At 46.3% G+C, this 23,910-nt stretch overlaps 1 protein-coding gene across 5 annotated transcripts in view; it reads left to right on the top strand.

Annotated features, from left to right (window-relative positions):
* Window positions 1-23,910, top strand: part of TARBP1 (TAR (HIV-1) RNA binding protein 1) — a 90,779-nt gene that overhangs the window by 54,469 nt on the left and 12,400 nt on the right. For all 5 annotated transcript variants that reach the window (XR_008425028.1, XM_053910196.1, XM_053910197.1 and 2 more), the window contains 3 exons: window positions 5,250-5,360; window positions 9,009-9,158; window positions 16,515-16,601. Coding sequence is in view for 4 of the 5 variants with exons in the window: in XM_053910196.1 (XP_053766171.1) it covers window positions 5,250-5,360; window positions 9,009-9,158; window positions 16,515-16,601 (348 nt within the window). In the remaining variant the exon portion in view is untranslated. The remainder of the gene's footprint in view (window positions 1-5,249; window positions 5,361-9,008; window positions 9,159-16,514; window positions 16,602-23,910) is intronic.

Genomic DNA, 23,910 nt, shown 5'->3' with positions numbered 1-23,910 from the left:
CTGGAAAAGTAAAGACAAAAAAGTTATGTTAGACACTTGCTCAGGCCCAGGAGTTGTTTTTCGAAGGTGAAGAAAACTGAGCAGAGCAAATAATACATGAAAAAGGTAATTTGAAAATAAAAAATGAAAGAATAATCCTAGAGACAGTGGAAAAGGATCGTACTCAGACCGGGGTGGGCTGGGTAGCTGTAGTCCGGAGGGACACCGCGTCCTCCGAGCTGGGGAACGGAGCAGGGGGGCGGCGCTGAGTCTGTGTGAAAGGAGGGAACGCCTGACGCGCTTGTGTTCTGAGCCAGGATGCAGGGTCGTTTCTAGAGGGAAGACGCAGAAACACGGTTGGCGTTTGAAAACCGAGGTGGAGGTTGAAGTTGTAGCGAAGATCTCGGTTAGAATTAATACACGGTCGTGGTTAAAGTGCCGGAGCCACAGAGGGTGGAATTCCACACCGCCGTGTCACTGCTTAGACAACCGTGTGTCTAACGTGTCATCGTAGGTGACACGCACGTGTGTGGACACGCACATAGTTTCGAGTGCATGGACGGATAGAGTGAACCGGAGCAAGAGGACGTGGTGGCCGCCTGGGCAGATCTTCAAGGGCCGCCTGGTGCCACGGAAGACCTGCTTTGGAAAGAGACGCCATGAGTGCGTCGGGCCCCCGCTGCCTGGCTCCAGGCTCGCGGCGGCCTGGCCACCCCGTGGGCAAGCGGCTACTGAGCGCCTGGCCTTTGCAGCCCGCTCGCTCTTCTTCTAGTTCTTTAGGCTTTACTGAGGCCTGTGTGCATAGCTCTCTGCTTACCTTTTACTGGGAACTTGCAAAGATTTTGTCAAAGTAGCTTCCAAAGTGATCAGTTCCTGGCCCAGTTATCAGCGATGGACAGTCTTGTCCGGTCTGACATTCCCCCCAGCACACATCATTTTGAAGCCAATCCCAGACGTGAGTTTCATTTCTAAATATTTCAGTATGTATCTCAAAAAGATGAGAATTCTTTTTTTTAGCCACACCCACAATACCATTTTCACACCTGAATTCATAATTCCTTAGTATTATCAAATAATCCAGTCAGTGTTTAAATCTACCTGATTGCTTTACATTTTTGTCAGTTTGGTTGAAACATGACCCCAAATAAGGTCCGTTCCTTCGGTTGGTTGAGATGTCTCTAATGTCCTTTCATCTACAGATATCCCTCCTCATTCTTTTTAAACTTGAATGTATTTTTGGCAGAAAGCGGATTGTTTTCATTGTAGAGACTTCCACAAACTGGATTTTGCTGTTTGAATTTCTGTGGTGCCATTTACGATGTTTTTCTGACCGCTTCATACAAGATGGTATTGAGATCTAGAGCCTTGATCAGATTTAGGTTTGATTTTCCTTTTGGGGGTAGAGGTGGAGCAGAGTGTACATCCATCAGGAAGCTTAGAGTATTTGGCTGTCTCTTCTTTTGGGATGTTAGTCATTGATGAATTGTCTCATTCCATTAATTCTTTCAAAATGGTGATACTCTAAATTTTTTTTTTTTAACGTTTATTTATTTTTGAGACAGGGAGAGACAGCTCATGAACGGGGGAGGGTCAGAGAGAGGGAGACACAGAATCTGAAACAGGCTCCAGGCTCTGAGCTGTCAGCACAGAGCCCGACGCGGGGCTTGAACTCACGGACCAGGAGATCATGACCTGAGCCGAAGTCGGCCGCTTAACCGGCTGAGCCACCCAGACGCCCCAAAATGGTGATACTCCAATTATTTTATTCCTTTTTCATTTATTGGCTGAAGTTCCTGTGTACCCAAATATGAAGTATTTAGATACCCTGAGGTATGTTTCCTATAGGAAAGGCAGGATAAACGCTTGCTTTTTTCCTGTTACTTACCAGTTTTCAAAATAATGAATTAAATTAGCTTCCTAGTGTATTCTAGTTTCTTCTAATGGTGATCAGTGATGTTTTTTGTTTTGTTTTGTTTTTTATTTTATTTTATTTTTTTAACTTAAACATATTGATATGTTTCAGTCCCTTATCCCAATTTCGGTCAGGTGAACGAGAAAATCTGAGAATATAACTTAGTGTTGGGTATATGACATTTGAGTTGCGTTGGGGCCTCCATGTGAAATTACCCAGTAACAGACAGGAGTATGATATTTAGGAAAGAGATGGAAGCCATCCTACCTGGTGATAGCTGAAACTTTGAAGACAAGAACGTCTAGGAGGAGGCTAAAAATGGGAATTTAGAAAACACTGACATTTGAAGTATGTTGATAGGAAAAAGAACCAGAGAAAGATCATGAAAAAGAGGTCTGAGAAAGGAGAACAGAAGCAGAATTAGATGGTGCTGGCCTGGTGCTGCTAGTGTTCTTGACTGATCTCATTTAAAACTCTTGTCTACAGGGGGCGTCTGGGTGGGTCAGTTGGTTAAACGTTGACTTCAGCTCAGGTCAGGATCTCAAGGTTCGTGAGTTTAAGCCCTGCATCGTGCTCACTGCTGTCAGCTCAGAGCCCGCTTCAGGTCCTCTGTGCCTCCTCTCTCCGTACCCCTCCCCCTCCTGCTTTGTCTCTCTCTCTCTCTCAAAAATAAACATTAGAAAAAAGAAAAACCTCATCTGTAGAAAATTTGGCATAGAAACCTCTATGAATTTGTCCATGATTATAACCTTTAATCTCAGAGCACGAGTTCAAACTCAGAGCCTCTTCTTTTCCACCACAAGCTGTGTCTAGGGGCTGTTACCAGTGGCATCCACCGTAGCTGAGAGCAGGTCGGGCGCCGAGGAGAGAAGCTGGGAGGCATTTCTGAGATTTCGGAAGCCCACTGGGTAGGGCCGGTCTGCAGTAGAGTGAAGGGGTAGCAGACATGCACAAAACGCAAGAATTGTACTTTTAAAAAACTGATTTGATGAATCTCGGAAGGAAACCCAAAGACCTTTCTTCCTCGCATACGAGAAGATGAAGGCTGGAGACAGAAAGTTGAGTGAGGAAGGTTGAAGGAGGATTGTTGAAGTGGGAAAGATCACATGGTCAGAGTAAAAAAACCGGACCGGGTTCAAGGCTTTGGGAAAGTAGGAAAGATTTTAACTTGTTTTTGTGGAAATAAGAATGGGACGAGACTTGAGAAAAGCAAAATGATGGTCGAACACAGTAATTCTTTCTTAATTGGGTGTAGTTGGCATGATGTTAGATTAGCGTCAGGTGTACAACTTAGTGATTGGATAGGTTTCTACGTTATGCTGTGTTCACCACAAGTGTAGCTGTGACCTGTCCTGCTCCATCACTCTTACCATGTCATTGGCTATTCTTATGGTCTGCTTCTTATTCCCACAACTTACTCATGCCATAACTGGAAGCCTGTATTCCCTCTCCCCTTCACCCGTTTCACCAAGCCCCCCACCCCCGTTCCCTCTGGGAGCCATCAGTTCTCTGTATTTGGAGTTCTCATTCTGCTGTTTGTTTGTTTGTTTTGGTTTGGTTTTTTTCGATTCCATTTATGAGTGGAATCATTCTGAAAGTGTGTTCTCTGGACTGGCAGCTTTAATCACCAGGGAACATGTTAGAAATGCAGATTCCAGGGCTCCATCCGCCTTCTGCTGAATCAGAAGCTCTGGGGGTGGGCCAGCAGTCTGTTCAAAGGAGCCCTCAAGGTGATCCTGAAACTCTGTAGACTTGGAGACCACCGGTCTAGTGGCGGTCAGGGCCCAGAATACATGCTTTCGATGAAGTCGGTTGGAGCAGATGATTTTTCTTTTCTTCAGCAGTGCCTGGCAACTTGAAAGTAGGATCAGATTACATAAGACCACTGGGTTGTTTCAAAAGTAGGGAATTTGCAAATGGGTTTGAGGGTGTAGTGAAAGAAATTGAATGTGCTCTTGAAGATAGCGTAGAGATTGTTCTTGGGCCCAGGGTGGGTCAGGAGGCGCAAGAAACTAGAGAGATTGACGGACTGGCAGAGAAAAGAAAAATGTTTCCGAATAAAAGAGTTCATTGAGTGGAACAAGTGAAAGGACAGGAAATTTTGAGCCGAAGAGGGAATGTTAGCACTTCCAAGTGAGGACGGTGACTCCAGTGAGGCCCCGGTGGCAAGTGTACTGGGCCAGTGATGCTCCAGCGTGCTGTGTGATCGCCCTAGTGATGGTTCCATTCTTAGCTGCATCCGGGCTGAGTAGGACGTGAAACCTGAATCACGTCTTTCAGAAGAAAACGTCCCCAAAGAAATCATGGCAAGAGAGGAGGCTGTGAGATCTTAACCGTCGTCAGGAGGCATTAAACTCTACGTTAACTTAGCTATTGTCATGAAATTATATACATATTGACATGCATAGGATGGGATCAGTGAAGAAAGATCACAGAATTTATCAAGTAGATGAGGATTGTCTCATTCGATGACTGGGTTTGGAGATAGCAGATGACCTACTTTTTCATTGCTAGGACATTTGAAAATGTTATCACACTTTTTTAAAAAATTTTTTAATGTTTATTCTTGAGAGAGACAGAGTGTGAGCAGGAAAGGGGCAGAGAGAGAGGGGGCTCTGAGCCGTCAGCACAGAGCCCTACACGGGGCTCGAACTGTGAGATTATGACCTGAGCTGAAGTCGGACGCTTAACCGACTGAGCCACCCAGGCGCCCCGTGAAAATGTTAGCACGCTCTTTATTGCAATCATAACTCAGCAGCTAAGCACTAGTAGTTATAGAACAAAAGTCAGCCTGGCAGTTGGCTGAATTTAGACAGCACGGACCATCACAAGCAAGAAATGGAAGAGTCCCCCTGCTGCCATTCTCTGGTGTCTCCTGAAGGTGTGGACCGCACTGCCCTCCCTTGATGGTGTTCACATCAAATTGCAGATACCATTACCGCAAACTTCCACAGGACACCGAGGCAGCAGCTGAGAAGCGCGTATATTGGTACATCGTAAAACATATCAACTGTCTCCATCTCTCCTCACCCCCGTGACCCCATATCTCCACATTAAAGTGGCCACAAAGGCACAGACAGATATTTCCAAATACTTTTTGTGCCAACTGCAGTTTTATGATCTCTTTTCTAACTTGAAAAGCAGATAAATTAACAAAAGCAACTAAACTCATGGCGTTGAAGGGAAATCAAGTGTTCATAAGAAAGCGTCTTTACTTACCTTCCTTTCTGCCTTTGGGGAGGGGTCATGAGCGCCTCTGCACTGTTGACACCTTTTAAATTTGAAGTTGTCATTGGTTTTGTTCTCACTGATCACAAATTCCGTGGGTAATGTGATCCTTGTCCTCTCCCCACCCCAGGATGAGTTGGTGTCCAAGTCCAGAACCCGATACTATGTGAATTCTCAACAGCACAGAGTGAAGAACCGAATATGGCAGGCGCTACTGGTGATTTTCCCCAGGTTTGATCAGGTATAATTTGTATTCCATCGGTACCTTTAAGCATGATGTTTTGATACGGAACAAAAAATAGTAAAAACTGTCATGTGCTGTTTTAATATTGAGAAAGTAATCTTAAAATTTATTCTTCAGTTCTTAAAATTGAAGTTATTCATTTGTTTTGTTATTTTGTTTTTGTTTCTGTTTTTGTTTAGTGGAAAGAATCCTACGGCAATTAGGCATCGTAGAAATAAATTGGAAACTAGTTTACATGGCACTACTTAATGTTTTTTCTTCTTTTTTTCTTACCTAATGTAAATAACATCGTAACTGTTTAATGTCTGGTGTGCCATTTGATTAGAAAATATAGGTCCGTTCACTTCTCGTTTCCCACAGCTAAGTTACTTTGGAGTGCTGTTGTTTTGGATGAGATAGTCATTTCCCATGGCTGATTTTACCCCCCTTAATTTCATGAATTCTGTGATCATATAAACCAGCTAAGCCAAGGCCAAGATCTTAATCTATTACAACAGTCTTTGTCCAGTTACTTTTCTCTTCCCTGAGAAAGAGTGAATGCAATCTGTCTGATTTCTCCGATCATCTTTGCTTAGGATTCCTGTTAAGAAAATAGATCATTATTGGAAAGTTAGGTATATCTCACACAATTTTAAAAAGCATTTTTGAATGCAAAAAGTTTTCCTCTGATCTCAGAGTTTCCTGTTCTTCCCTCCTAAGGTCTTTTTTGTTTTGTTTTGTTTTTTATGTTTATTTTTGAGTGAGTGAGAGAGAGACAGAATGCAAGCAGGGGAGGGGCAGAGAGAGAGGGAGACACAGAATCTGAAGCAGGTTCCAGGCTCTGAGCTGTCAACACAGAGCCCGATAATGGGGCTCAAACCCACGGACCGCGAGATCATGACCTGAGCCGAAGTTGGATGCTTAACCCACTGAGCCACCAGACACCCCGTCTTCCCTCCTAAAGTCTTTTAAATGTTTCAGAGAGTTTTAAAAACATAGCAAACTCCTTTTTAATACAACTTATGAAGCCTTCTATCTGTGAGAGATAAACACTTAAGTAACTATAAGTACAGAAGTATGTCCAAGTAAATTGTTTGGATAAATGTAAGAGGAAATGGCTAAAAGTGTCCTTTCTGGGGAGGAATCTTAGCAGATGTGTGGGGGCTGCTGATTTTCATCATAGGCCTCTTCATGTTATTTGATTTTTAAAATACCGTACGTATTATAGTTAAACACTAAAATGCATTTAAAAAGAAACACTAGAAATGTTTGACTAGGTTAACTGGGAATGTTTTTTTTGTCTTGGCACAGAAGGGCCCCGAGGACGAGGGGAGTGTTGGGGAGAGGTGGGGGGCACGACAGAGCAGGTGGGCTTGTCAGGAAGAACTCCAGCATGTCTGTGAGGGAGCAGCCACGGCTGAGAATTTTAAATTCTTGTACCTTGTGGTTGCACTTAACTTTCACACCCATCGTGCAAGGCAGGCCACGCGTGTGCCCCTGTTGCCTAGCAGGGCCCTGGAGTTCAGGGAGGCGGGTGACCTGCCTGCACGATAACGCGGCGGCTGAATGATGGGGGTGGAATTTCACAGCAGGCTCTACCCGACTCCAAGCCGGATTTTACAGAGCTGTCTCAGGGCCCACAAATGAGCTTGTCTGCTCCTCTTCTGCCAATTAGAAATGTTTTGAAGATAGATTCTTCTTTAAAATAAAGAAGTATACATCATAAATGTGTTTATATGTTACAGAAGTATGTATGTGTACATATTTTTACCTGCTACTTAGGTATGGTCCCTTACCCAAATGGAAGTATAATTTTGAAAAGAAGGCTGGGGCGAGCGAGGATGATGTGGGAGCTCAAGGTCTTGGCCAGAAGAACTGGGGAGGCTGTAAGGGCAGGTGATGTGCAGTCCAAAGGGAGAAAGGAGCCCCGGACCTGCTTCTCCTGGGTCTCGTTTGCCTCCTGCGGACTCTGGCATCAGTCCTTCCTGTTCCAAGTTTTAAGCCCATGACATCTTGATGGATGCTGGTTTGAATCTGAATTCTGCCACCTGCCAGGTTTTGAAAAAATATTTAACTTTTCTGAATCTTTTCTTTTCCCTATGAAAATACAGAGCAATAACCTTCCTCATAGACTTTATGTCCAAGCAAATTATAAAGTACCCAGGAAAGTACCTTATCATTATGATTCAGTAAACAGTTTTTAGGTTTGCTGTTTAGAGAGTTGTAGATCTGATAGTTACTTAAAATTTTAAGCTGTTTCAGGGTTCCAGTCGGTAAAGCATGCAGCCCTTTTTATTTTTATTTTTTATTTATTTTTTTAAGTTTATTTATTCATTTTGAGAGAGAACATGCATGCAGAGGCAGGGGAGGGTCAGAGAGAAGAAGAGACAGAATCCCAAGCAGGCTCTGTGACATCACCACAGAGCCCAACGTGGGGCTCAAACTCACACCCACCTCCCTGAACTCCAGTGCCCCGCTGGGCAACAGGGGAATACACGTGGCCTGCCTTGCACGGTGGGTGTGAAAGTTAAGTGCAACCACAAGGTACAAGAATTTAAAAATCTGAGCCCTGGCTGCTCCCTCACAGACATGCTGGAGTTCTTCCTGACAAGCCCACCTGCTCTGTCGTGCCCCCCACCTCTCCCCAACACTCCCCTCGTCCTCGGGGCCCTTCTGTGCCAAGACAAAAATTCTCAGTTAACCTATTCAAACATTTCTAGTGTTTCTTTTTAAATGCATTTTAGTGTTGAGCTGTAATATGTACAGTATTCTAAACAGGCTCAGACTCCTGTTCCTGTGAGATCCTGACCTGAGCCGAGATCAAGAGTCGGATGTTCAACCGACTGAGCCATCCAGGTGCCCCAACATGCGACTCCTTTTAAATGTTTAGTTATTCATTTTTGAGAGAGAGAAAGAAAGCACAAGCTGTGGAGGGGCAGAGAGAGAGGGACACAGAATCCAAAGCAGGCTGCAGGCTCTGAGCTGTCAGCACAAAGCCTGACGTGGGGCTTGAACTCACGAACTATGAGATGGCCTGAGCCGAAGTCAGACGCTTAACTGACTGAGCCACCCAGGCTCCCCAAGCATGCAACTCTTGATCTCAGGGTTGTGAGTTCAAGCCCCCACATTGGGTGTAGAGCTTAATTTAAAAAACAAAAACAAAAAAAAAACCTTGAAGTTATTTTTTTTAATGGTGACTATTTAAGTTCGAATTAATAGCCTTTTTCTTTTTAAATTTTTTTTATTTATTTATTTATTTTTGAAGGAGAGAGAGAGAGAGAGAGAGCTTGAGCTGGGGAGGGGCAGAGATAGGGGGAGACGCAGAATCTGAAGCAGGCCCTGGGCTCTGAGCTGTCAGCACAGAGCCTGATGCAGAGCTTGAACTCACGAGCTATGAGATCATGACCTGAGCCAAAGTCAGACGCTTAACTGACTGAGCCACCCAGGTGCCCCGATAGCCATTTTGGAAGTTGCTACAAGACTGTATCTTAATTGTTCCCGCCTTGGTCATGCCGTGGTGGCAATCATATTGCAGTTCATGAGTGTATCAAATCAACATGATGTACACTTTAAACTTGAGTGTTATGTATCAATTATATCTCAGTAAAATAAAACAGTTAATCACCATAACATAACCATTTAATTTATGAACTTTATTTTTCTCAGAATTTCTTGAATAGAATTATTGACAAGATTTTCCATGCTGGTTTCATCAATAATCAAGCATCCATAAAATATTTTATAGAATGGATTATCATATTGATTCTTCATAAATTTCCTCAGTTTCTTTCGAAGTTCTGGGATTGTTTTTCTTATGTAAGTAAAAGGGATTTTTTCATAATTTTTGAAATTCAAATATTTTGGCTATGCTGGGAGATTTGTTTCATTTTAATAGTTGTGTTTTTGCCTGTCAGTTGTCCTGTGCCTGATGTATTGACTTCCTGTGTTCTGTTTTGCAAAATCTGAATTAAATGAAGAGACAGAGATCCCTGGCATTCCTCCTGAGTTATCAGTCTTCTGTTCCCACAAAGTAAAGATGGAAAAGGCTTATGTTACTGGGAAGTCAAGAGAAATGGGTGCCTTCTCTATCCTTATTCACCAAGCAATGTCTGTGTTTGTTTTTAGAAATAAGAACAGTGAGGGGTGCCTGGGTGGCTCAGTCAGTTGAGCGTCTGACTTCGGCTCAGGTCACGATCTCACAGTTCCTGAGTTCGAGGCCCATGTTGGGCTCTGTGCTGACAGCTTGGAGCCTGGAGCCTGTTTTGGACTCTGTGTCTCCCTCTCTGTCTCTGCCCCTCCCCCACTCATGCTCTGTCTCTCTCTTTCTCTCTCTCAAAAATAAACAAACATAAAAAAAAATAAGAACATAGAGGAATTAAATGCAGTCTTTACATTTTAAAAGAGTTTTTTAGTAGGGAAATTCCACACAAGCCAAGTGGAGAGAGTGGGAGGGAGCCCCCTCACCAGCTGAGAACAAATATCCGCTGATTTCCATTCTTACTTCACCTCTACCCTCATCCCCCACCCCCACCCCATTCCTCTCGGCCTGACATTTCTTGTATCTTGCAAATCATTTTTAAGGCACGGATAAGTGATAGGGTTTACAATTGCAGTCTCCTGGCAAATAATGAACTCTTTCTAAACATCAGTTCTAAATACTTGCCCTGAATGGTTTTCGTTGGTTCCCCAAAGCAACTTCCTTTTCTTAATACAAATGACCTTGCTTTCTGCTTTGTGTGAAAATGGAGATACCTTCCTTCCTCAGCGTATCTTTCTGTCTCTTCCTTTCTGTTTCTTTTTTTTTGGGAGGCGGGGGGAGAGACCACATTCATATAACTTTTATTACAGTCCAGTTATAATTGTTCTATTTTATTTATTTATTTATTTAATATGAAATTTATTGTCAAATTGGTTTCCATACAACACCCAGTGCTCATCCCAACAGGTGCCCTCCTCAGTGCCCATCACCCACCCTGCCCTCCCTCCCACCCTGCCCTCCCTCCCACCCCCCATCAACCCTCAGTTTGTTCTCAGTTTTTAACAGTCTCTTATGCTTTGGCTCTCTCCCACTCTAACCTCTTTTTTTTTTTTTTTTTCCTTCCCCTCCCCCATGGGTTTCTGTTATGTTTCTCAGGATCCACATAAGAGTGAAACCATATGGTATCTGTCTTTCTCTGTATGGCTTATTTCACTTAGCATCACACTCTCCAGTTCCATCCATGTTGCTACAAAAGGCCATATTTCATTCCTTCTCATTGCCACGTAGTATTCCATTGTGTATATAAACCACAACTTCTTTATCCATTCATCAGTTGACAGACATTTAGGCTCTTTCCATAATTTGGCCACTGTTGAAAATGCTGCTATAAACATTGGGGTACAAGTGCCCCTATGCATCAGCACTCCTGGATCCCTTGGGTAAGTTCTTAGCAGTGCTACTGCTGGGTCACAGGGTAGATCTATTTTTAATTTTTACAGCGTGGAGGTTCCTCAAAAAATTAAAAATAGGTCTACCCTATGACTCTTCCTTTCTGTTTCAGGGGAAGAAATTGTTGTCTTTGTCACATCTGTCCCCATCCTTATTTGTATTTCAGGGGGACTTCATTCTTCATTCTTCTTCTGTTGACTTTTCTTCTGTCCAGCCATTGTCTTAGTGCCATCTTTCCCTTACTGCAGCCACCCCTCATTTTGTTGTGATTTGCTTTGTTGCGTTGCACAGACACCGCGATCCAGACAGACGCAAGGTTTGTGGTAACCCTGCATCCAGCACGTCTCCTGGTGCCATTTTTCCAACAGCACTTACTCACAGTGGGGCTCTGTGTTTGCATTTTGGTAATCCTCACCACATTTTAGACTTTTGCATTATCACATTTATTATGGCGATCTGTGGTGATTTTTGGCTTTCGCCGAAAGCCCAGGTGATGGTTAGCATTTTTCAGCAGTGAAGTATTTTTTTTTTTTAATTTTTTTTTAACGTTTATTTATTTTTGGGACAGAGAGAGACAGTGCATGAACGGGGGAGGGGCAGAGAGAGAGGGAGACACAGAATCGGAAGCAGGCTCCAGGCTCTGAGCCGTCAGCCCAGAGCTCGACGCGGGGCTCGAACTCACGGACCGCGAGATCGTGACCTGAGTTGAAGTCCGACGCTTAACCGACTGAGCCACCCAGGCGCCCCAGCAGTGAAGTATTTTTTAATTAAAGTATGCACATTGCATTTTTAGGCATAATGGCTACCAAACACTTCATAGTCTACTATAGTCTGGTGTAGATGGAGTCTAGTAAATGTCCCCTTTATATGCACTGGGGAACCAAAAAAGTTGCTTGACCCCTGTTATTGTGATACTTGCTTTGTTGGGATGGTCCAGAACCAAGCCTGAAGCCTGTGGTGTTTCCCAGGCATGCCTGAATTACACTTTCGGATGTGTGAACTTTGCCCTCCTCTCTTCCTTTACGTAAACGACTGTGGTCAACGACGTTTTCAGAAATCCTATACTGAGGATTTCATACGCAGCTCCAGACCGCCTTTTTCTCTGTCTCCGTCTTCCTTACGTTTCGTGCTGGCACCTGCTTTCTCTACAGCTGACGTCCGCTGCAGTGAACCATGTGGCCCCTTCCCTGTCAGGTTGTTGGACGGCTTCCCTGTTTCTTTGATGTGTTCCCTTTCCTTCCCTCAACCCTCACGCTTGGTTTTATCTTAAGAATCCTACACTCGTGGTGAGCAAAGCATAATGTATAAACACGTGGAGTCACTAGGAACTTTAATCCCTGAAACTAATGTAATGTGATGTGTCAGCTGTACTCAAATACAAACATTTGTTAATAAAGAAGAGAAGAGATCCATACAAGAACGCCCCGTCCACATTGTTTGGAATAAACTGAAATCTCTCAGTATGAGAACAAGAAGAATCCTTATTCAGCCCCTGGTGCTTCTCTTTCTGCACCCTGCTCTCTAAACCCACGTGTGTGGCTCCCTGCCCCTCCAGCCACCGGCCGGGCTTTCTCACAGGGTCACTTCCGATCCACGTGTAAACCTGGCCTGATGATAGCACCTTTCCCTGATATCGATCTCCTTTCTCTCGTTCTTTTCTCCCAGTCTCCTCGCTTGAAACCCACGTGTCCCTAAAGCCAGGGGCTCCTTCATCCTGCTCCTTCAGCCTGAAAGATCTGTCGGGCTTTTCTTTTCTTTTCTTTTCTTTTTTTTTTTGTTTTGTTTCTTTTTCTTACAATTTACTTAGGAAGACACTGAAGTTCAGAGAGATTGACTTGTCACACCAGTAAGAAATGACATAGCTTTAATTCAAACTCCATTTAATTTCCGAAGCTGCGTTCTTTTTCGCTGTTGTGAGATTCCCCGTCTGGCTCCGCCTTCCCCTTTTCGTGTACGTGGAACTAAGAAAAACACTCCATCATTTTCCCTTGAATTGCTTCCCCTGTCTGCTGCTTTATTAATGTCGTCTACTTTGTCTGCTCTCCGGTGGGGAGGCTCTGCCTCAGGAAGTCTCAGGAAAGGCAGGTTGGCTCTGGTGTCCTTCTGAGACATCCTGTCTCTCCTGTAGCCCCAGCAATGCCAGCAGTTCTGTGACGTTTTTCCACTTAGTTCAGTCTCTCTCTTCATAAAGAGCTTTCAGACCTTGTATCTTGTCTTCAGGTCTCTTTCTCTGGATATCAGTCAGGGGTATTCCTTGTAAGCAAATAAAACAACTTTTGATTGAATCAGGAAGGGACTTTGGGCACCTGGGTGGTTCAGTTGGTTAAGCATCTGACTCTTGATTTTGGTTGAGGTCATCATCTTACGGTTCATGAGATTGAGCCCTGCATTGGGATCTGTGCTGGGCTTGGAGCCTACTTGGGATTCTCTCTCTCCCTCTCTCCATGCCCCACCCCCACTGTCTTGTGCATGCACGTGCTCGCTCGCTCTCAAAAAAGAAGCGGGGGGGTGGGGACTTAAGCAGAGGAGGAGCAGGGAGTCAGGAGGTATGCAGAATGCCCAGAAAGCTGGAAAATAAGAATAAAGGAGGTTGAACGGCCCACAGCTGCACCATAGCCATGCCATGGAGCTGGTCCATTGGCGGACGTTGGTTTACCCCACCGGAGGTGACGTGCCATCTAACCTGTTGTACGCCTATTGCCTCCATGGGCTTTGCCCCTATAGGTTAAGAGTTCTCGATTCAGAGTTCAGGGTGGATGCTTCTGGATCCAAGTCTCAGGTATCTTCTCTTTAGCTGCCAAGAGGCTGGGAAGAGGAATGTATGAGGCATTTTTCGCTTCCCACAAGACCTATAAGGTGGGAGAATTTCCTAAACTCGGAAGGGGATTCAGGATAGATACCCAAATTCAGATAGATAGAAGGCAAATATCCACTACACCCTTTTCTTCCTTTATTAGAAGCCAAGGACCTCAACTTTTATTTTTTAGAGAAAACAGAAGTCTTCACACGGGGATACCTTTACCTTCTCCACAGCGGTACACATTTGCCTGTGTCCATATCCATCTGAGACTTCTTCCCTCCTTGTATCATAAAGGACCTGAATCTTTGTTGAAGATCATTCTTCTGCTTTTTCTCTGGCTCCTCTTCCCCTGCCTTCTCAGGAACCTTCTGTTTTCAGTCTGTCTTCTGTACTCAGTCTCTCCTTCTTAACCAAATGGTTTCCATTGCTTTCCATGTTCTCACGTCTCCTCCATTGTTTATGGATGTCTGCACTGCACCACCTGCCCCTCCCCTGTGGTCCCCCTGTCTCACTCCTGTGTTGTAGTCAGACCTCCTGCAGGGGGCATCCGTATTCCACAGCTGGGTTTCCCACTTCCTCCCACTGACCCTGCAGTCCAGTGCTGTCGCTTTGTAGAGGACACTGTCCAGAGTCTGTCGTCACCCTGCTCTTTCTTCTTTTGGCCCCATCCACGCTCTCGATGACTTCCTTGGTTTTGGTTCATTGACACGCTCTCCAGGTTCCTCTCGTCCCTCTGTTTCCTCTTTCCTGTGTCCTTTCCAGCCTTTCCCTTCCCATGCAACCATTAAATGTCTGTGCTTCTCAAGGCTGGGCCTTTTTTTTTTTTTTTTTTTTAACCCCCCTTCATTTTTCCTTGTTTTCTAGTTTCAGGTGTATCTAAGGCACAGTTTCACTTATCTGATGTAATGGCTAATTTGTATTGATTCCAGATACCTTCCCATAAGTGCTAAATCAGGGGTTGGCAAACTACAGCCAAGTTCGGCCTCATGGTTTTACTGGAACACAGCCTTGCCCATTTATTTACATACTGTCTGTGGCCACATTTGTGCCAAATGACAGAGTTCAGCGGTTGTAACAGTCTGTGCGGCCCACAAAACCACGTTTTTAGGACCACTGTTTGGTCCTTTACAGAAGAAGTCAGCCCACCCTGCTCCAGACATTCTCCTTGAATGTTTGTAGATCATCTGGAACTTGGATATCTGACACCATGTGCCTCACATTTTCCCCACACTTGATCTTCCAACTATGTGAACAGCACTACCCTCCATAGAGTTGCACAGAACAGAAACCTTGATCCGTGACCAGCTCCTATGGCCCTTCCGTCCCAAGGGTTTCTCCTTTGCTTCCCTTCTGTCTCTAGCATTCTGTCTCGGTCCAGGCCGCCGTGACCCAGTGCAGTCCTTCTTTCGCTGGGCCACCTGCGTCCATTCTTGCCTCCGTTTGAATCCATTCTCCATGCTGAAGCCAGAGCAGGCTTTTCAGAATGAAAATTTGGTCAGGTTACCCACTTGCTTCAAACATTGCTCTTGGAATAAAGACCAAGAGTCTTCAGAATGGCCTGCGGGTCTCAGGTGCTCTTACACTTCTACTGACAGTCTCCCGTTTTCTGTTGCTAGAACAGTCCAGAACACATGAGTGTAGGCAACAGTGTTTTATTTTTCACGATTCTGGGTCACATGGGCCTGGCTGGGCACTTCTGCTCCATGTGGTGCCTGCTGGGGCTAGAACTTCTAACGGGCTTCTTCTGACTGGCGAGGGTGGCTGGACCTCTTTCTGTGGTGGCTCGGGGCTCCCGGAATGAGCAACCCAGGAGGACGTGTCGTGGCGTGCATGTGCTTCCCCAGCTTCTGCTTGCATCCTGCTCGCTGATGACGCACAGGCCAAAGCAGATGGTGCGACCGAGCCTCAGATGGTGGGCGGGGCCTGCATTAGGGCATGGGCACAGGGGAGCCGGGGTCACTGGCAGCTACAGATGGGACCGAGTGTCGCTCTGACCTTTTCTGTCACATGTCCTTTGGCTCTCAGGATATTTGCATGAGCTGTGCCCTCTACCTGAACTGCCCTTTCTCGTCTTCATCTACAGAACTGTTTCTCTTCCTTTAGATCTCCACCTACATGTCCTTGGTGTCATTTCTTAAAGGAAGAGTGGTTTGGAGATCCCCTGATTAGAGGTCTTTGTAGCACATAAATAGTGCTTGTTATAATGGGGATTTTACTTTATTGGGTGATTTTGTCCTTCTTCCCCACTAGACAAGGGTCCCTGAAGGCAGGAACCTTATCTAATTTTGCTTCCCCTGATTTCTGGCATTATCCCTGGCACACAGAAGACCAGTAACTGCCAGGTGCATAAAGAGGTTAATCATCTTGTTTGCCTTTGGAGCAATTTCTGGACTGTAGGGTCTGTAGTCTCTTTCCTTTCCAGTCTGTCTGGGGTTCATCAGCTTATTATTACTGGAATGTTGTGTTCTTCCAAATCCCTGTTATTGGGAAGGTTTCTGAACCCCAGTTGAACACTCTTACGTAGCTTTTTGTCCTGGCTCTAAAGTCATCTGCAAGGTCCTGTCTTACTTTTGAGCCTGTTGCTACCATCCACCCCTCTCCCCCCATCTCTCTGCCTCACCACCTCTGCCTCCCCATCACCTCAGACTTAGTGCATCATGTTTACTTCTCACAAGTTCTTTTTCCTTCCTGCCCTCCCCGTGCTGCCCACGTCTCTTCTGAGGTGAGTGTGTCCTTGGCCATACCGCTTACTTCACAGTTAAATTCCTTTGTAACCTTGTGGTGTCTGCTGAGTGTTGTGTTGGCATTCAGCTCTAGGAAGCTATTTCCTTTCATCCTAGATCCCCACCCAGGCCCGGCCACCTCACATCCCGCCTCTGTTCTGGGCCCCACAACGCCACGGTGAGCCTTGAATGACTATTTTATTTATCTGACTTTTTTCCAGGGTGAAGAAAATCTTAAAACAAGCATTTGTACATTTTTATCAGTTTTGTCACATTTGGACATCATTACGCAAAATGTTCCAGAAAAGGTGAGTTTAAATGTGCCTGTAAGAGGAGTTTGAGCAGTCTATCAAAATAGAATTGTATAGATTTGGACTAATTTTTAAAAATATTTTTAATGTTTATTTATTTTTGAAAGAGAGCAAGCGAGCAGGGGAGGGGTAGAGAGAGGGGGACAGAGGATCCAAAGGTGGCTCTGTGCTGAGAGCAGTGAGCCCAGTGCAGGGCTCGAACTCACGAACCGTGAGATCATGACCTGAGCCCAAACCGGACGCTAAACTGACTGAGCCACCCAGGCACCCCGTACTATTTTTTTTTAACGTAAGTATTTCTTGTGATTTTTGCTACTTCTCTCCCCTTGTACTACTCTGTTAGTGTGCACATGTATGACACAGATACGCAGGCAGGTGTTACCCACCTGCACACATACACACCGAGGGATGCCTGAGCCTGTATTAAATCTGCAGACAAATAATGGGCAATTTCTAGTGATAGGTCATCAATTTTATGCCGGTATTTACATACGATTATTTAGGTAGGAATTCTCTTATTGCATCTTTAACTGTTCCTTGACTGACATAGTTATCGAGCATGTGCTCGTGCAGAGGAGCTTGCATGAAGGCTGATGAGCTGTGGTCATCATCGTTGGGAGCGTGAGGCCAGTCTTTCGTCTTTCTCAGGCTTTGAGCCGTCTCCGTAGCGCTGTACCCCACAGACCAGTAGAGATCGTCGCTAATTCTGGTTAATCAATTTGGCAAAGCCAGTAAGAATTCAGGAAAACCTGCCAGTAAGATTTAGAGCAAGATTCTGCATTAATGAACCCACAGGAAAGAGCACACTGAGATGTGAACTCGAGGAGAAAACTGAGTATGTCGAAGAAGGAGTATTGTTTGGTGTTAAAAGTGGAAGAAAAGTACAGGGGGAAAAGGGTTTCCTAGAATTTCTCAGAGTGTTCTTGTGTTCTTGTCTTTACACTGCTTACACAGTGGTAGCAATCAAATTCAGTTGTTAACCTGTTTCATCAGTTCTAAGACTGACATCCTTTTCCCCCACCACATTTTAACTCCTCAGATCATGATGATCTTAAAATTGCTCGTGTCTTACAATGTCTGTCAGCCAGATGGCAGTGTGTGAGTTACAGTTACGTAAAAACTCGTGTTAACACCTTCTGGAGAGATCAGGCAAGCTCGAGCATCGAATAACATCACATGTTATCTTTCTATTTTAAATATGTGCAGGAAAGAGATGTGCTTGCAATCTACCACGAGAGGTAAGACAGACAAGGGACTGTCCTGTGGCAGGGTGGCTGGAATAGCTCAAGAATCGTTCAGGCAAGTTCTGAAAACAAATTCATCTTAGAAGATCTCCTGCTAGGTCTGTTATAAATAACAGGCTATTTTTCCACCCAGCCCTGTTTGCACCAGGTGTATATTACATATTTTAGGTTTATTTTTTACTTTTAAGCATCCAAAAGAAGGAATGCCGATTAGCAGACTAGAATAATCATTTCGGGCGCCTGGGTGGCTCAGTTGGTTGACCGTTCAACTTTTGATTTTTGGCCCGGGTCACAATCCCAGGGTCATGGGATCAAGCTCCATGTCGGGCTCTGTGCTGGGTGTGGAGCCTGCTTGGATTCTTTCTCTCCCTCTGCCCCTCTCCCCTGCTTGTGCTCTCTATTAAAAAAAAAAAAATCTAAATTGAAACATCTAAGTAAAGACCAGACTAGTTTACTTTTGTTAGTCTGTTTCCACACCCCTCACAGTGTCTGTTGTAAAGTCCATTTTTAATTGGCAGATGTGTTTTTGTTTAAAGACCTCTTGGAAACAGTCTCAAAACTTCCCATTTTCCGCAAGGTATGGAAACATGTGCACTTAACCTTATGGGTCTGTGCTAAGTAGTCCGAGAAGATTCGGAACTACCATCAAACAGGACAGAGGTCAGAACCTTAAATGTTCTATGGAAATTAAAAGCAGAGGGGGGAAAAATAAAAAAACCCTTTCTCCAGTACACACATCGTTGTGTCGTCCTGTCTTCTTGTGCGGTGTGTCCAAACCTCGTCAGCTAATACGAGGTGGTGTTGCTGGTGTTCCAGTGTGAACGGTGTGTAGCTCAGTCTTGGCCAAGGCAAATGGTCACAGGCAATACCAGTGTATTTTGAGCGGTGTTCATAAAAGCATTCCTTTCCCTGTTGAGAATTCTACTGGATTTTTGTTTCGCACTCACGAGTAATCTGTACCTCACTCCCAGATCTTGGTTTCTAGGGTCATTCTCTCACACAAGGAACCAGGGCTTCTTGGAGAAACCGCTGATTCTAGAACTGGGGCAGACAATACACAAGGCAAATCTGGAGCATCTTGTAGTACCAGAAAAGAAGTGCTTGCCACACACACTGACACGGGGTGGGTCTGCAGAGGGGCACAGGCACTCCCAGTTGCTAACACTGAGATCAGCAACACAGTAGAGTCATACTAGATTACAACCAAAACATAAACTAAATACCTATGAGTTCATACTGATACAAATAAATGACTGACTAAATAAACAAATGGGAAAGACAGATGTGTAGAGTCCAGATAACTTACATGGACACTGACCGCAAGGAGGGGGCGCATAACCCGCCCAGTCCTTAAGCGCGGGCTGCCCTGGTGATGCCCTCCCAAAGACTAGAGCGTGGAAGGGAAAGTGACCTTGCAGCGAGGGCACCCACGACAGCGGTCTGTCGTACGACAGTCTGTGCCCTTGATAGGATGGGATGAAAATGGCCTCTGTGGTTTTTCTCCCAAAACACCATGACCCTGGTCTCATCATGAGGTTTTAAGAACATCCCCCAAAGCCCAGCCGAGCAACATTCCACAAAATCCCTGCCCACCGCTCCTCAGAACTGACAAGATCGTCAAAAACCAGCAAAGTTTGGGAAGCTGTCACAGCCCAGAGGAGGGAGGAGGGTAAGGGGACACGACCACTAGATGTACCGTGGTGTCTGGGGTGCAGTCGGGATCAGGACAGGCACATCAGTGAAGACTAAGGGAATCTGAACAAAGCCTGGAGTGAGGATTAAGGTTATAGAGGAGCCATAAGAAACTGGGAAGGGAAGGCAGGCGTTTGGACTCGATCCCTTTGGGTTTCTTATTAGGTAAAGTGGACACAGTACTATCTACTTGGCGGGATGTTTGTGAGGATTAAATAACACAGAAGGTACTTTCTCTCCTGTCACGGTTGTCCTTAGTCCTTCCTGATACCTGTCAGAGTTTGGGATCAAGGCTTCCGTTTTTCTCATTCATTCATTCATTCAGAATATGTTTTAGTGCTTCTTGTAACGAAGCACAACACTAGACCGTGGAGGTTTGGGGAGGCAAGACGCAGATCTGTGCAGACCAGCGCGGCGTGCACGAGACTGTGGGGTGCGGGTGAGACCTCCCAAGTCTCGTAGCTGAGCGCAGAGGTCTGCACGGCAGGGAGGGGAACAGGCTAGTGCAGGGGAGCCTGGTGCAGTCGGGATCCGGAAGACACTGGCTGGGGTGGAGGTGGAGGTGGGGCTGCAGGGGGGGCAGGGCCCAGCACGGAAGGGCCCTTGTCAGGCAGGTGGAGGAGGTGAGCCCAGTGCTTGAGTGAATGGGCCCTGTGATTGGATCTTGGCTCCACCTCCTATGTGGTGTGTGAACTCGGTCAAGTAACTCAACGGTGGTATAGACGTGCAGTAAATACTCCGTATGGGAGGAATTTGGACTTTATCCAGAGGGCACTGGGGAGATGCTGCTGAACTTCCAGCAGAAACGTGACATGAGCAGACTTGGTGTTGTGAGTGTGGTGTGTAGGATTGGTTCGGTCACGGGGGTAAAACCGGAAACCTCTGGGAAGCTACCTTCATGCTTCGAGCGGTGCTGGGATGTGGCATGGAGGTCGCGGGTGGATAGACGTGACGGGTACGTGCTAGCGAGAAACGCCAGAGTTTGGAGGATGGCTTTGGTGGAGGGAAGCAGGGAAGTGACCTGGGCTGGCAGGGGTGGTGGTGACTTTCACTGGAACAGGGCAGTAGTAGGAGAGTAGGCCAGGATGGGGGGAGGGTGGCGATGAGTGGATGGGATTATGAGTGTGTCACCCGCAGGGTGTCCCATAGGCATGGCAGGCAGCAGCCGCGTGTAGGTCTCTGAATAGGAACTACAGCTCAGAAGCTGTCACTGGCTTTGGGACCACAGCTGCGAGACCAGGAGGGGCGGTGTGTCGGATAGATGGGTGCTGTTGCCAGTGTATCTCGGAGGGTGTTGAGGGGCTGCAGGTGAACCAGGGTGCCCTAGTGTCCCTGCTGAAGATACGGGGAGCCGTGGGCTGGGGTTCACCACATTCTGTGTCTGGTGAGCCCTGGGCTGTAGCGCCCGAAACACAAAAACCTCTATTTTGAAACCGTCCTGTAGCCAGGGCTCCAGGTAACCCCCAGCTTAGTGGTGCAGCAGAGAGCGGAGCGCCCATTTCTTCAGTGCCTCAGTGATTCCGTGGTGAAGACCCATTTCTGCCAAACTGGCCGCCAGAAGCTCACCTCGGACAGATTAAAATGCAAATACATATTTTTTAATGTGTGTTTTTGAGAGAACGCAAGTTGGGGAAGGGCACCGAGAGGGAGACAGAGGATCTGAAGCGGGCTCTGCGGCGACAGCACAGAGCCCGATGTGGGGCTCGACCTCACGAACCAGGAGATCATGAGCTGAGCCGAAGTGGGACACTGAACCACCCAGGCGCCCCCGAATTCAAATAGTTTTCGAAACCCTGTGCCAGTTGTATAAAAAATGGGTGTGGGGAGAGGAGCGTGGGAAGGAGGCGGGTGGTTACAAAAGGACAACAGGAGGGATCCTTGCACATCGGAACCGTTGAGTATCGTGACCGTGATGGTGGATGTGAACCCACACGTGTGATAAAATGGTGTGGGACTGAACACAGACACACCACACACACAAACGAATTCCAGTAAAACTGAGGAGATCCGGGTTACATTCATGGGTGATGTCAGTGACGGCATCCTGGCTGTGACACCGTACTTTGATTTGCCACATGTTACCAGGAGGGGGAGCTGGGCAAAGCGTACGGGGCACAGAGGGTCTCTCTATCATTTCTTATGACTGCACGTGCATCTACAGTGATCTCAGGAACGTGTCGGTTAAAAGAAGAAAAGGAGCTGTGACTCACAAGCTTGGGAACCGTGAATGGACTGAAGCCATGGAAACAAATGCAGACTGTGTGTGTGTGTAGCCTGAGAAAATGAGGAAGCCGAGCACAGAGCCCAGAGGTGCACCAGCATTTACGGGACAGGAGAGGAAGAGATTGAGAAGAAACAGGAAGAGGACGAGGGGGGCAGCCTTAAGAATGGGGTGTTCTAAGGGTCATCGGAAGAGGTCTTCTCAAGGAGAGAAAGGTCAAGAGAGTGGGGTGCCCTGGAAAGGTCAGGAAAGATAAGGGCTTTATCCATAGTGTTCAGCGGCAAGGAGGTTGTGACTCAGATGAATTCCATGAGTACAGGAGGCAAAGAGGTGCGGTGGCCAGGAGAGAGACTGCAGACAGGTGCTTTGGGTCAGTGGTAGGAATACCTGATTTTCAGATTTTAGAAAAGAGAACAGTTACAGGTTCTCTGTGACAAGGTGTGGGCCGTGGCTCTGGGTAGAAAAAGCCGTGGCTTTTTCTTTGACGTTGGAGAAGTGACGGTCCAGAAGTCACGCTGAGGATTGGAACAGGCGCAGACTTTCTCATGACTTAGGGAGGTGGGAGAGAAAGGTTAGTGAGGGGCTGGAGGCCATGCCTGGGAGGAGGGCTTGGAAGCTGCAGGGGAAGGGATGAGAGGGGAGGGGAGAAAACTCTGAGGGAGCCGGGAGAAGCCAGACCTTGGAGTAGGGGTGTATAGTGCAGGCAGCTGGCCGCAGGCCCCGTCAGAGGGGTACTTTGGAGCAATTCTTCCTCCCCTCCCCCCTCCAGTGTTTGTCCTGTGCCTTCTATGTGTCCTGGTGGGTCGTTCCAGGCCCTGGGGATTCTGCAGTGAACAGAACCATCTCTACCATCATTCTGGTGCGGGGAGAGATGACAAATAGACATGATACTGTCAGGTGGTGACACAGGCTTTGAAGAAAAAAGCAGAACAAGGGGCTGAAGATTGGGTGTCTGGGGCAGGACGGCTATTTCAGGAGGTGGGTTCAGGGGAGACCTGCCCAAGGAGGTGATCCTGAACGTGTACCCAAAAGCAGTGAGTGAGCAAGCCACACGAGGGTCTGGGACACTTTCCAGGACAAGGGAACAAACAGCAGGTGCGGGCCGTAGGTGAGTGGTCTCATCCTGCCTGGGAGGTCAGAGCAATTGGCATGGAATAAGGGAGGCGGCGTGGAGGCAGTAGGACCCCACATAGGTTGTGGGAGAAGTCAGGAGTTCGGTGTTGGACGTGTCGTGTCTGGGATGCCGGGCCTTGTGCTGATGCTGTTCTGGTACACGTCATCTTCACACGAGTTGTCTGACCTGGAGCTCGTGGATAGTAAGACCCATGTTTGAAGCTGCGCGTGTTACGAACACCAGCAGTTACGAACACCGGGGTTACATAACACCAGCAGTAGTGTTCATGGTTAGGCGCTCACGCGTGTATGCTTCGTAAAATTGTAAAGGACTGTAATATATTAGTAATTAATAATCAACATTCTCTTTCCCCTCTTTTAATTTTTAAATTCACTCCTCATGGTGTTCCGGTTGTCTTGGATAACCTGCCTTGGTTTTCAACTTGTAAAATACAACTAAATACCCAATCATGTATCATTTGGAAGTTGCCTCTTTCCTTTGGTGCCCAGATACTTCTCTTCATCTTCCTCCTGGCCAAGTAAATATATTTTCTCTGCACCGCATGTCCTGGTTTTCTCGGCTGTACATGTGGTGTGCCCCTCAGCTCCCTTGCTTCTCTTCTTAAAACTCGTTCTTCCTTGGGGTGCCTGGGTGGCTCAGTCGGTTAAGCATCCAACTCTTGATCTCAGCTCAGGTCTTGATCTCAGGGTCATGAGTTCAAGCGCCGTGTTGGGGAACCTACATGATGCCTTTTTGCTGGACCCCATCTGACTAGTTACCGCACTTTGCTCTGCGTAAACATGGTCTTTGTTGGTTGCTCATCACACAGAGAGGGTCGTTTACGTATTACGGTTTCTTGTGTGTGTACTTTCACATATCCCAACAGTGTCCATGTGATGCTGGCAGTACAGTGACCTTTGATAGCTGTTGACCATATTTTGAATAAAGGAATGAAATAAGAGGATCATATATATCTGTATTTTGTCCTTCTCTGAGGAGCTTTGGGAAATTGAAGTGAGCTGTTAACCATGCCCG

The sequence above is a fragment of the Panthera pardus genome, unplaced genomic scaffold (assembly GCF_024362965.1).
Source record: "Panthera pardus isolate Hobbes unplaced genomic scaffold, ASM2436296v1 HiC_scaffold_22, whole genome shotgun sequence".
Taxonomy (NCBI): domain Eukaryota; kingdom Metazoa; phylum Chordata; class Mammalia; order Carnivora; family Felidae; genus Panthera; species Panthera pardus.
This window is presented reverse-complemented; position numbering and strand designations above follow the sequence as displayed.